This window comes from Chenopodium album, chromosome 22, assembly GCF_948465745.1.
Source record: "Chenopodium album chromosome 22, dcCheAlbu1.1, whole genome shotgun sequence".
Classification (NCBI taxonomy): domain Eukaryota; kingdom Viridiplantae; phylum Streptophyta; class Magnoliopsida; order Caryophyllales; family Amaranthaceae; genus Chenopodium; species Chenopodium album.
In genome coordinates, this window is record NC_137855.1 from 527,773 (window position 1) to 541,994 (window position 14,222).

The 14,222-nt window shown below is 35.9% G+C and overlaps 3 protein-coding genes across 3 annotated transcripts; 1 reads left to right on the forward strand and 2 right to left on the reverse strand.

The window, feature by feature from the left end:
- Window positions 1–379: 379 nt before the first annotated feature.
- On the forward strand, window positions 380–2,572 carry LOC145606171 (protein trichome birefringence-like). Its single transcript, XM_081662221.1, has 5 exons — window positions 380–552; window positions 829–1,021; window positions 1,143–1,336; window positions 1,427–1,585; window positions 1,965–2,572. Exons 1-5 carry the CDS (start codon window positions 380–382, stop codon window positions 2,296–2,298), a joined length of 1,053 nt encoding a protein of 350 aa, XP_081518347.1. The 3' UTR covers window positions 2,299–2,572.
- Window positions 2,573–3,819: 1,247 nt separating this feature from the next.
- LOC145606087 (peroxidase 59-like) lies at window positions 3,820–5,214 on the reverse strand. Its single transcript, XM_081662146.1, has 4 exons — window positions 4,996–5,214; window positions 4,622–4,804; window positions 4,334–4,499; window positions 3,820–4,241 (listed from the first exon to the last, which is right to left on the reverse strand). Exons 1-4 carry the CDS (start codon window positions 5,212–5,214, stop codon window positions 3,820–3,822), a joined length of 990 nt encoding a protein of 329 aa, XP_081518272.1.
- Window positions 5,215–10,081: 4,867 nt separating this feature from the next.
- On the reverse strand, window positions 10,082–13,981 carry LOC145604719 (putative plastid-lipid-associated protein 12, chloroplastic). The gene is made up of 11 exons (XM_081660643.1): window positions 13,638–13,981; window positions 13,479–13,532; window positions 12,753–12,827; window positions 12,200–12,319; window positions 11,821–12,012; window positions 11,574–11,657; window positions 11,368–11,457; window positions 10,965–11,018; window positions 10,807–10,886; window positions 10,521–10,628; window positions 10,082–10,422 (listed from the first exon to the last, which is right to left on the reverse strand). Exons 1-11 carry the CDS (start codon window positions 13,923–13,925, stop codon window positions 10,353–10,355), a joined length of 1,215 nt encoding a protein of 404 aa, XP_081516769.1. The 5' UTR covers window positions 13,926–13,981; the 3' UTR covers window positions 10,082–10,352.
- Between the last annotated feature and the right edge of the window lie 241 nt (window positions 13,982–14,222).

The window sequence follows — 14,222 nt, forward strand, 5'->3', positions numbered from 1 at the left end:
CACAACAAAACCACAAATGACAGATCAATCAAAACCCAATTTTTTACCAGTAAAAACACCAAATTTATCTGTAATTTCAGATACCAGAAAATCCATGTTTTGTGTTTATGTTTTTATGTTAACATTCATTTTCTGCATTTTTTTCATTCTTTTTAACAACCCATCTTCTTCTTCATTGAAATACATTGCTAATTTCAAAGACTTCTCTCATTTTTCTTCCTTTTTCACCCATTTCTTCCCCAATTCTTCTCCAAATTCTTCTTTTGTATTAGGAATAAATAATACTAATACTAATAATAGTAACAATCATATTGTCAATAATGTGTCATTATCATCATATAATTATCCTCCAAAAATTGGGGATGAATTGTATGAATCAATGTTAAATTGTGATTTATTTGATGGGAAATGGGTTAAAGATGATTCATACCCACTTTATTCACCTGGGTCTTGCCCACATATTGATGAGCCCTTCAATTGTTATCTCAATGGTAGGCCTGATAATGCCTATGAGAGGTATAGATGGCAGCCTCATGGGTGCAACATTCCTAGGTAATAATGCTGCACTTTTATTGTATTTTTAATTTTGTTGGTCATGAATTTGGACATATTTGTGTTACTGATGTTAGGAACTCATATAAAATTTAATCTTGATATGATTTTACGTGGTACTCCCTCTGTCCCTTGAAGATACGATCAGTTGCATTGTGATTGAGTATGTAAATCCATGAGTATATTATAGTCTCTATTTTTCATGCAGATGAAAATGTGTATTTTTGTTTTGATGAGACTTATTTGAGATGATTTTATGTATTGTTATTATGGCAGATTAAATGGCACCCATATGTTGGAATTGTTGAGAGGAAAGCGTCTTGTTTATGTTGGTGATTCATTGAATAGGAATATGTGGGAATCTCTTGTATGTATACTCAGAAATTCAGTGGGGAATAAAACCAGGGTATTTGAAGCCTCTGGAAGAGAAGAGTTTCGCACTGAGGGCTCTTATGCCTTCATATTTGATGTATGATTGGTGATATTTCATTAACAAGCTTTTTCATTTATTTCATAGAGATGCTAGTCAGTTAATAATTTTGTTTGGATTTATTACATCAGTAATTTGTTGTATGATTGTGATATATTAGGATTACAACTGTTCTGTGGAGTTCTTTAGGTCCCCATTCTTGGTTCGAGAATGGGAAATGCCTGACAAAAATGGAACAAAGAAGGATACATTGAGGCTTGATTTAGTTGAGAGGGAATCTGACAGATATAAGAATGCAGAATTTCTGATCTTCAACACTGGACATTGGTGGAGTCATGAGAAAACTCAAAAGGGGTAATATCCTGCTAGTTCAACTCAACTTTCATGCATTATATTTTCCTACTCCAGGATAGAAATTGATGAATAAAATAAAAATTTGTGCAGGGAGGGGTACTATCAAGAAGGTAGTCATGTCTATAGTCAATTAGAGGTCAATGAGGCCTTTCGACGAGCACTGACAACTTGGGGAAGATGGCTGGAGGCTAACATTGACCCCATGAAAACACAAGTTTTCTTCAGGGGATATTCAAATTCTCACTTTGGGTAAGTTTGACAGCAGAAGTCTAAACATACTTTCAATGTAACAATTGCTGAATTTCAAATTAGTAGATTGTTTTGTGATTTGATTATTATTTTTGTTACAAAGAAGCATAAAATGCTGAGAATTTTGCTGTTCAAAAGAGAAATCTAAAATTGTCAGTCAGTAGCTGTGTCTGATCAGATATTGGTTGTTTATCATTTAGACATGACAAGGATAGATGTGAGTTCTACATATATTCTGAAACTTGTTGCCTGTTCCTTTACTCTGTTTCATGCCTTTTGTTGTTAAGTCTTTTGTTTCTTTTGCTCCAAAATATTTTAGCTCTTGATCACTGCTGATAGTCTCTGTATGAAATTGTCTTTTAACTTTCATGATTTGCAGAGGTGGAAGGTGGGATTCTGGTGGGACATGTGATAAGGAATTTGAGCCGATCAAGAACGAAACAGATCTACCTGAACAACCCCCAATGATCAAAGTAGTGGAGAATGTGATAAAGGGGGTGAAAGTACCGGTTTTCTATCTTAACATCACAACACTGACTGACTACCGGAAAGATGCCCACCCTGCAGCTTATAGAACACAGGAGGAGAGGCTTACACAGCCAAAATATCAAGACTGTGCTCATTGGTGCCTTCCTGGTGTTCCCGATACTTGGAATGAACTAGTGTATTCTCAAATCTTGATAAGAAATTACCAAAAGCAACATCAAGGATAACAGCAACAAGAGCAGTTAAAGGACATGGGTAAATCATTAACGAGGTTTCTGTTTACTGCTTCAGTCCTACATGATAGTGTAGCTGGTATCATGAAATTTACTTTGCTCGGGATCAATTTAGGTTCTTCTCTAATCATGTCTTTGAAGTTGGTTTAGTGAGTGTTTATATTTGAATGTCTGCACCTCGTCGTGGTTGATGAATGCATGCTGTGTCCTTAATTAATGTATAATCATGTTTTATTTACTCTCTTCCTCTTGGACAAAACTTAATTAATGTGGCTTGCTTGTTAGTTGTGCTTGCTTTTATTTGAAATTGTCTTCATTGGCTACTATACTTTATTCGGCCTACTAGTGTTGGGATTGCCTTATTGATTTCGATTAGGGTGTGAGGAGGGGTGGGAAGGGATAGACTTATATGTACCAGATGATTTTTAAAAAGGGCTTCAATTTACAACTTGGATTTAGTTCTTAAGCTCTTGAATTGAGGACTTAGAAATTTTACTTTATGACTATTCCTACATGATGCTTAAGAATTTTGTTGAATGATTATATGATATACATGCTCAAGATTTAAACGAGATAATATTGGCTGTGCAGTAACAAAGTTTTGCATTTGACATAGATAATGTAGTCTAAATAAAAAGGTTAGAAATATGATGAGCTCTCTTAACTGGTAGCCATTTTGCTTCCCATTCATCTTAAGAACAAGTGATTATCATTTTACTTGGACTTCTTTAGTCTTGTAATTTCTGTCCATTTTGTGTATATCTGAAGGCCGGAGTGATGGATGTAGAACTTTTCAAGGGAGCCCACAGGACACAACCAAAGATGATGAAATTTTGGATTACTGCAGCATTGTGGGTAAGTCTTATCCACCTATTGTCTACTACTTTATATGGAGTATTTAGTAAAGAGTAAATTTTTAAGCAAGATATAAGGATGAAAGATAGACAAGCAGAATACAGGCTGAAATAGAAACTTCAATAGCCCTTATTTCCTCGGCCCTCATTGGCCTTGTTTAGTAGTCATTGTTTCTTGGGATTGATAGATATAGCTCTTTCCAGACAATTGTTATGGTGCTATATCTTGTGCCAAAATGAACATGAGCTTGTACATGGTCAGAAAAAATCTTGCAATCTTTGGTAGGTATGTTTCTGTAATTCAACTTTATATTTTAAGGTTTTTGTAATACAATTGTTAAGGAATTTCTTCTTTATATGGGATTTAGTATATTGAATTATGCAAGTGTTAATGTTATCTTTTTAACCATCGTTGATCAGCGCTATCTCTGAGAGTCTGAGATTCTAAGAACTATGCATGTGTTCATCAAACCATTTATTTATTGCTATTGCTTCATCTAAAATACAAACTTTCAATGCTGCACTATGCAAAATACAGACTTCATCTACATATACTACTATTAAGTCTATAACACCATAGGATTGTTAAATCTGATATCAGTATCTTAGGCTGCAACTATAATTCAGGTTCATAACACAAATTTTACTCATTTGAGCAAAATTATGAGTTGATGACCCTGCAATTGGTTCGAATCTGGCCACTTGACCCTGTTAGTGGATTTATGTTTCCCATATTAATCATGGAGTTGATGAAGTCACTAAAAAAGAGGTTCTGATCATTGCTGTAGCTCTCGACGATGCTCTTGGTTGTTGAATTAGCCAGATTGCTGGAATACAACTCTTGGTCTGAAAGGAGGATGCCCTTATTGTTTAGCAAATTTTTGAAGTAATGGTTGTCGAATAAGTCTGTTGAGCTCTGGTCGAGAGCAGTGGTCTTGTTCCCATCGCCGTTGACTGGGCACAAGCTCTGCAGTTGTGATACTAGGCTAGTGTCCATCGTGCTGTCTGGATCTCCAGTATTGGAAAAATTGAACAACCTTGAACTAAAAGTGGCACATCTTGCTAATCCTATTGTATGAGCACCTGCATTAAAACCACCGTACCATTATTGTTTAGTAGATTCAAGAGTTAGCTAGCTAATCTTGGAATAACTCTTAAAAGTATTGTGTACATACCTTGTAAGGCCACAACATCAGTTAAGTTGAGGCCTTGATCACCAAACTTAGAAATGACGATATCCAGGGGATCAAAAGGAGATGGAAGGTTTGCGTTTGCTCCGGTCTGGTTGGCCACCATCCCATCTCTCCTTCCTAGCAATACTCTATACGATGCCCCTCCACTCTGCAACATTAATTTATCAGTCAAGTACATGCTTAAACCAAGACTAATGAATTGCAGGCAGCTATTGCTATTTATGTTCATTTTCATGTGTGATTTTTCTTGATGCATGCAATATGACATACCAATACTACTGAATCGCGGGCAGCTATTGCCAGTATATCAGCACAGGACACAACTCCACTGCATGAACTCTCCACTGCACTTTTGATATTGTCCACAACGTCAAACCCTCTTAGAGAATTCCGGTTAGGAAAAGCGAGCTTTTCACTGTCGCTTCCATCCAAAAGGACAGAGCCATCACAACCCTATTCACAAAATCATAAGGTATTGCTGTTAGAGAAGAAAATCTGTATACAAGTATATGATTATTCTATACGTACAACTACAACTTTTATCCGGCCTGCACAGTCCTGTTTGGCTCATGATCAGCTCGTGCAGTATATGTATTTCATGCATGCATTGGAAGAAATTGAAGCTGTTTGAGAGGAAAACTTACATTGACAAAGCAATCATGGAAGTGAAGTCGAAGCAAAGAAGCTCCCATCCTCATTTCATTCATAATAGCAATTTGAACCTGTTTTCTTACAATCTGAAAGAGATTAGGGCATGTTTTTACATAAAAATTAGCTGTTAGCTGGCATTTCACATCAACAATGTTGAACATCAACAAAGTTAGTAGCAAAATGACAGTTTTTATGCCTCTTGAACTCTTCATACTTAGTGCTAGTATATTAAAAACCACAGATAAGTAAGCCAAGGATTCTAGTTTGTAATGAGAGATGATTATAGTGAAGATAATGAGCTCTAAGTTGCATAACTTAACCATGTTTGGAGCTCTATTTATAACTAGTGGGATTCCGGGTAACGGATAATTAATATTATTAAACTATATCCACTTAACTTAAATTAAAGGTTGAATATATACGTACGTAATATTATTTTAGGATGATCAGAAAAAGTTATTGCGTGCCTCTATGATGTAGTCCTAGTTTGTTATCAAAATTCTCAATGTCACCACTTGAATTAAGTGACAAGGATACATATACGATGATTAACATAACTTGTTGATAATAATAAGAGTCTCCAAGTAGAATTTTGACACATCAACAATTAAAAGTTGAGGCAATGTGACAATTAATTCTGAACAGAGGGAGTTGCGTAGAAAGGTAAAATGCTTTATAGTATGGTGCTTTGACGTATGGCGGCTGTAGCACATTCAATTGTTATAATCTTGCACTAAAACACTTATAACATAATCAATTAACTAATACCCCTATTCATGCACAAGTTCATATCAGTTTCCCTGAGCAGAGTAAGTAGAGAAATTAAGTAGTGGGATCAAACTCATCGCATTTTACTAGTAGTGTACCAATTTCATTTAACTGCATCTTGTATATTTATTAATTATATATATAATAAATGAGTTTTGATAGAGTTTTAAGGTCACCATGTCATCATCTTATAGGTTTATCAAACAAATCATTTGCCTTTAAACAACCAAATAACGGTCATTTTATCCGTTCACAACTTGCAGTGATTTCGTAAACTCAAGCCTACATAGGACGTTTATGACAACATATAATGATCATATGTGGTTTCAAACAACATTATATGACACCGAGATGTATCCCTTAGGGTTTCAACGCTTTACGTAACCAGGCCCCGAAATCACAAAATTATTTCAAAATGCGTGGATAACCTTCAATTTTGTAATTTTTTTTGACCATTTTAGCCCGGAAATAAAAATTGCCAAAATGTTTACCATGGTACCTAATAGCCTTCAGGAGTCCAATTGGGCCGGTGGAACCATCAAATATGCCCCTAAACGGTCATTTTATCCGTTCACAACTTGTAGTGATTTCGTAAACTCAAGCCTACATTGGACATTTATGACAACATATAAAGATCATATGTGGTTTCAAACGGCATTATATGACACCGAGATATATCCCTTAGACTCTCAAGGCTATTCGTCATCGAACCCCGAAACCTCAAAATTTCTTTAAAAAGCGTGGATTATAGCCTTCAATTTTGTAATTTTTTGAATTTTTTTCGCCCGGAAATAAAAATTGCCGAGACGTTTACCATGGTCCCTAATACCCTCCAGGAGTCCAATTGGGTCGGTGGAACCACCAAATATGCCTTAAACGGTCATTTTACCCGTTCACAACTTGTTGTGATTTCGTAAACTCAAGCCTACATTGGACGTTTATGACAACATATAATGATCATATGTGGTTTCAAACGGCATTAAATGACCCCGAGATATATCCCTTAGGGTCTCAAGGTTTTTCGCCACCGGGCCCCGAAATTTCAAAATTTCCTCAAAAAGCGTGGATTATAGCCTTCAATTTTGTAATTTTTTGGCCTTTTTTCGCCCGGAAATAAAAATTGTCGAGATGTTTACCATGGTTCCTAATACCCTCAAGGAGTCTAATTGAGTCGGTGGAACCATCAAATATGCCCATAAACGATCATTTTACCCGTTCACAACTTGCTCTGATTTCGTAAACTCAACCCTACATTGGACGTTTATAACAACATATAATGATCATATGTGGTTTCAAACGACATTATATGACCCCGAGATGTATTCCTTAGGATCTTAAGGCTTTTCGCCACCGGGCCCTGAAGCCTTCAATTTTGTAATTTTTTGGCCTTTTTTTCCCCCGAAAATAAAAATTGGCGAGATGTTTACCATGGTTCTTAATACCCTTCAGGAGTCCAATTGGATCAGTGGAACCATCCGATATGCTCCTAAACAGTGATTTTATCCATTTACAACTTGAAGTGATTTTGTAAACTCAAGCCAATCACGTACGTTTATGACACCACATAATGATCATATATGGTTTCAAACGACATTATATGACACCGAGATATATCCCTTAGAGCCTCAACACTTTTCTCCACGGGGCCCCGAAACCTTTAAATTTCTTCAAAAAGCGTGGTTTATAGCCTTCAATTTTGACTTTTTTTCGCCCGGAAATAAAAATTGCTGAGATGTTTACCATGGTACCTAATACCCTCCAGGATTCTAATTGGGTCGGTGGAACCATCAAATATGCCCCTAAACGATCATTTTACCCGTTCACAACTTGTTGTGATTTCGTAAACTCAAGCCTACATTGGACGTTTATGACAACATATAATGATCATATGTGGTTTCAAACGGCATTAAATGACCCCGAGATATATCCCTTAGGGTCTCATGGTTTTTCGCCACCGAGCCCCGAAACCTCAAAATTTTCTCAAAAAGCGTGGATTATAGCCTTCAATTTTGTAATTTTTTGGCCTTTTTCCGCCCGGAAATAAAAATTGCCGAGATGTTTACCATGGTTCCTAATACCCTCAAGGAGTCTAATTGAGTCGGTGGAACCATCAAATATGCCCATAAACGATCATTTTACCCGTTCACAACTTGCTCTGATTTCGTAAACTCAACCCTACATTGGACGTTCATAACAACATATTATGATTATATGTGGTTTCAAACGACATTATATGACCCCGAGATGTATTCCTTAGGACCTTAAGGCTTTTCGCCACCGGGCCCTGAAACCTCAAAATTTCCTCAAAAAACGTGGATTATAGCCTTCAATTTTGTAATTTTTTGGCCTTTTTTTCGCCCGAAAATAAAAATTACCAAGAGGTTTACCATGGTTCTTAACTTCTTAATACCCTTCAGGAGTCCAATTGGATCAGTTGAACCATCCAATATGCTCCTAAACAGTGATTTTATCCATTTACAACTTGAAGTGATTTTGTAAACTCAAGCCAACCACGTACGTTTATGACACCACATAATGATCATATATGGTTTCAAACGGCATTATATGACACCGAGATGTATCCCTTAGAGTCTCAACACTTTTCTCCACGGGGCCCCGAAACCTTTAAATTTCTTCAAAAAGCGTGGATTATAGCCTTCAATTTTGTAATTTTTTGACTTTTTTTCGCCCGGAAATAAAAATTGCTGAGATGTTTACCATGGTCTCTAATACTCTCCAGGAGTCTAATTGGGTCGGTGGAACCATCAAATATGCCCCTAAACGATCATTTTACCCGTTCACAACTTGTTGTGATTTCGTAAACTCAAGCCTACATTGGACGTTTATGACAACATATAATGATCATATGTGGTTTCAAACGGCATTAAATAACCCCGAAATATATCCCTTAGGGTCTCAAGGTTTTTCGCCATCGGGCTCCGAAACCTCAAAATTTCCTAAAAAAGCGTGGATTATAGCCTTCAATTTTGTAATTTTTGGCCTTTTTTCGCCCGAAAATAAAAATTGCCGAGATGTTTACCATGGTCCCTAATACCCTCCAGGAGTCTAATTGGGTCGGCGGAACCATCAAATATGCCCATAAACGATCATTTTACCCGTTCACAACTTGCTCTAATTTCGTAAACTCAACCCTACATTGGACGTTTATAACAACATATAATGATCATATGTGGTTTCAAACGGCATTATATGACCCCGAGATGTATCTCTTAGGATCTCAAGGCTTTTCGCCACCGGCCCCTGAAACATCAAAATTTCCTCAAAAAGTGTAGATTATAGCCTTCAATTTTGAAATTTTTAGACTTTTTTTCGCCCGAAATTTAAAATTGCCGAGATGTTAACCATGGTCCCTAATACCCTTCGGGTGTCCAATTGGGTCAGTGGAACCATTAAATATGCCCTTAAACGGTCATTTTATTCGTTCTCAACTTGTAGTGATTTTGTAAATTTAAGCCTACCACGTACGTTTATGACATCATATAATGATCATATTGGTTTCAAACGGTATTATATGACCCCAAGATATATCCTCTAGGATCGCAACACTTTTTTCCGCCGGGCTCCAAAACCTTAAAATTTCCTTAAAAAGTGTAGATTATAGGCATTGAAGTGATACACGTACCATTTCTTTGTCCAATGTCAATGTCATTCAATTCAAAGTTGATACACAATCACAGAGACCAAACCCTAAGTTGCTGATTAAGATTATATTAGTTTTGCAAAAGGCTAAAATACTTTTAAGTTGTAAGCAAGCATTACAATTCAGGATTAAGGTCAACTTGTGCATATATACTCTAAATTATTCGATTCAAATATGTCCTATTTTTTAGATTGAATCTTGGTTAAGTGCTTTCTTGCCTACAATTTTTTGTTTGTTCTGTCATATTGCATGTTCTATCTTTTCTCATGAATTATATATTTCAGTGGCATTCAAAGAGATAAGCACTGTTAAGACCCTCAAAGAAGAACTTTTGGTTTTTGAAAAAGTCTAATTTGGCAAGCCAATTAAAGTGTTCAAGTTGTTACAGACAATGTTCATGTAACATTGTGCCTATGTTACTCGAACTCTTCATTTACCTCAAGTACCTGTGTCAAATCCTTGACACTCAGATATGGGTATGACACTTCACACTCGGGCACTTCATTTTAGTTCAAAATCGTAGAATTTTTTTCACAAAATAACTGAGCCGGACACTTGGACGCGTATCCGTGTTGGACATGGGTACCCAAGTCCAAGTAATATAGCATTGTGGGATCAACAAGAAGATTGTAATGCATGCATCGGACGACTGTTACAAATTGTTCTTTTATAAAATTATACGGAGTTGACAGTTATACACTGTCCATTTATTAAATTATGTCATATCTTTTATGTTACAGAGACGAGAATTTCCAACCAGAGTGTCATATATTGTCAAAACAGCTACTTATGACTAACATGGCAAATAAAATGAACACATTTTTTTTACTGTTCTTAGGGATTATAGACAAGAAGGAAGTCTACTGAATTTACAGTTAGAGCATATCTGAAAATTGTGGCTTATTAGAACCCGCGACATGTCTAAACACGAACGTGAACAAACATAATCTTATTGTATCCTCGTGTGATTCTGATCCTGTCATCTGCATACCTGTTACAGTTTGTTAGGAGGGAAAATCTGTTACAAAAATGAGTTTGTAGATCATCAGCAAATTGAAAAAAAAAAAAAACAGGTGATAGATATCTCACAGAAGCTCCAGGTTGAATCTGGTTTCCATATTAACCGGAAGTCCAAATGAACCAAATATGATTGCTGGATCATCCATTTTGACATCATATATCTTACTTTCAGTTTTCCTGTAAGTAACACCAAAAGTGTGTTAGAACCACAGATCTGGAGAAATGTACACAAGATTACAGTAGCATGAAAGCATCATGTTGTGTGAAGATTTATGTTCCAAGTCCATAAAAACATTTGTATCTTTTTTTTGCTTAAATTTAATTGCAAGTACTATACACAGATAACATGACATACTGAAATGTGCCAGTCATGGAGAATCTGAAGCCAAGTACTATGTCAACCAAAAACTTCATTTGTCCATCTTTCTTGATTATCTGAAAAATAGGAAAAATTGAATGTCAGAATTATTCTACATCAAAGTATAGATATAACACTACTTGCTGCAAATTCACCTGTGAACCCATGAGACCGTTAGCTGCATTCTCCAACCAGCTGTCTGTCTCAACCTGCCTCAGAAAATAAAAGTTTAACTTCAATATCAATCAATTAATCAATCAGAGCCTTAATCCCATAAGTGCAACTTCAATAGAAGAAAATAAATGTAAATTCAGATTTCTTATGACTTATGTGGAGTATTATGATTAGAGGAGAAAAATATTAGTCTTTCCGAGAATAGAATAACCATCATTCACAGATACTAAACTAAGTTAATTCTTCTCCATCCTTTCAAGGTTGAATTCTTCTGGCCTTCATGAATGGTGTGACCACTGACCAGCATGCAAAAATATGCAATATTCTATGCATATGATTGACATATGAGGGATGAAACACAGGAGATTCTGACATGTATCATACCTGAGAGCTCCAGATCATCTTCCATTCCCCCTCAAGAAGCTGAGGTTCACCATCCTTATCTTGAGCTGTGAAAATTAGCTTATCAATTGCCTGCAACATTTGCAAATGTAATGGAAACAGCAAATGTAATGGATACAAACATGAAAAACAAAAAAAAAAATTATTATTTACACCTGCTCTCTTAGAAAACTTCACAGAAAACTCACCTCCGTTACTCCAATTCCAGTAGAAATCGCAGAAAGCAACTCTTGCCTAGGTTCAGTTTCCTTCTGGAGCACAAAAGTGGTGCCCTGCACTACAGAACAGTGATAGAGGTCCTTAGATTCATTTTTCAATGTTAAGCATGTAAATAACTATATATGTCACTACTAAGACATTAGATAAATTATATAAATATATGCTTTACAACCATATAATTTTTTTGTACAGAGTATGTATGCTAAAGCTGTATACCTTATTCCCCCTTGAAATACGTAAGTTTCCAGAATCTGACAAATATGTCGTATCCAGCCAACCCTTTGCTTCATCTCCCAGAAGTCTGAATGGCACTGGATAAGGTACCTTAAATGGTAGGAATTTCAAAGAAAAGGCTGCCCTGTCAAACTGGAAAAGAATTCGTTTTCCATCCCTGACAGATGCAACAGCCTGTAGAACGAGGGAATAATAATGTATTGATTCAGTAATTAATGGAAAGGGAGAGGGATTGTGATTGAACTGATGAATCTGGAAAAAAGCTATACACCAATAATGAAAGCTAGTTTATTCTGAGTGCATTATTATAGGAACTACAAAACTACCTAAGCAGTTCGTGCTGGAAATGGGCATAACTTACCTCTACTTTTAGCTCACCAACAGCATCAGAAAATTTCACAATATTTGACACTCGTGGATCATTTGTTCGTAGATATACCTCTTGGAATACACTGAAGAAATCAACTCCTACAAATGTTCTCTGTCATGGAGATACACAATCAACTTTGGATTGAGTAAAAAAGCTTAAAGGAGGAAAATTTAGCACCGGTAGAGATCTGGGTGAAATTGAGGATTAATCACAGGAGAGCTAGAAAAGATATACTGAACAAAAAATAAAGACATTTATTCACATGTCAAGGAAGAAACTTTGCACCACTTAATTAACTATCCTTCTCTCAAGGGAAAACATGTCAAGAAAAACTGAAAAAACAAAGTTACTTCATACTCGTACTATTTTGGAAAGAGTGATGTCTATAATTTGACTCATTTGGATGGAATTTACAAAATCTTCTCAGGTACAATATCATATTTGACATCAGTCATCAGTCATCACCCAAAAACTTTTGGATGAAAGTAACAGAATTCCAATAAAATCATAAATAGATGTAAAGGAGCACAAGATGGAAATAGACCTGAATTGGAGAGGCAGTTCCTGGCCTTGTAGTGAACATCAGTCGCCACTTACCTTCTATCAAACTAGAGCTTGTCTGAAAAATCAAAAGTATAAATTGAGCCAGAAGCATTGGAGCCATGACACGAGTTAAAAAGGACACAATCAAACTCCAATGCTTGTAAGGGAAATGATCTAAGAACAACAAGCAAACAACAACTCCTAGTCCTTCTCAAGTAAGACAAGATTGATGAAACCATACACTTATTTTGCAAACTAAACTACAATCCTACCAATTTTCTTCAACAAATATCTTGAATCAACCACAATCTCACCAAACCTACCACAAGAAGAAAAATTACAAAATCTTTCGATATACATGACCAAACTCCATTCTAACTCAAAGTAGTATTAGCTAGCAACCCAAAGCTCAAATACCTATATTCATATATGTCACTAGTCTTGATTTTATTCACCTTAGTTCCACTTATTTCGAGACTAATAAGTTCAAATAAGTTAATTTCAAGATAAATAAGGGTTAATTTCAAAATATTAGACAAAATAGACAAGGGAAAATCAAGAGAATAAAGCTTTATCCTGAAACAAAGGTTACACAAAAGTTCTAAAGTCACCTAATTCTTAATACGATTAAGGTACACAAACCAGGTTTGGGAACACAATTCGCTACCTAATAAATAAGTTAAATTAGTCCAAACATGTTCATTATGATAATACACAAAGAACTAACCGGATCAGGAACACCTTTAATATCTTCCAGAACTTGAACAGCTCGTTCCACTTCCTGTAATAATCATAATAATTAGAGATTAAACATAATTAATCACAACAATTAAGATCATACAAATAATTAATTTTATTAAAAAACAAAAAAGGAAAGAGATGATACTTTGAGCTGTTGAGGAGAAGCAGCGCGACCTCGTCCTTGGATACCAATTAGAGCATCAACAAGCCGAATCTCATCCCGAGTAAAATTACTAAAAAGCCCTTGTTCTTCAGCTTCATTTGTAAGAGATGATGATGATGATGATGAACAAATGCGAAAATTGGGGTTTTTACGAATGGAATTGAAAGCGATTGCATTGTTAGGGTTTCGATTTGATAAGGAAGAAGAAAATGGTGGAAATTGGGTTAATCGAAACCCTAAACCTAGAGCTGCGATTTCTGTAGTCGCCATTGTTGTAACAGAGGAGAGAGAATCTTCAAACTGACTCACTGACTGAGGTTGGTTGGTTGTTTGTTTTTTCCGTTGTTTTGTGGAGGGAAATGAAGATGGTTGAAGATTGTTTTATTCTTGCCAGGTGGCTTGCCGTTAGTCGGCCAAGTCAGCACACACTTATCCTACTCGTATTTTGGGATAATTATTATTCTAATGGTCACATCCCGTACTTACTAATTTTTCGTGTATAAATTAGAGATCATTTAATCAATCGAATCATTAACCCCATAAGTAGAGTCAGCTACATAAATTAAA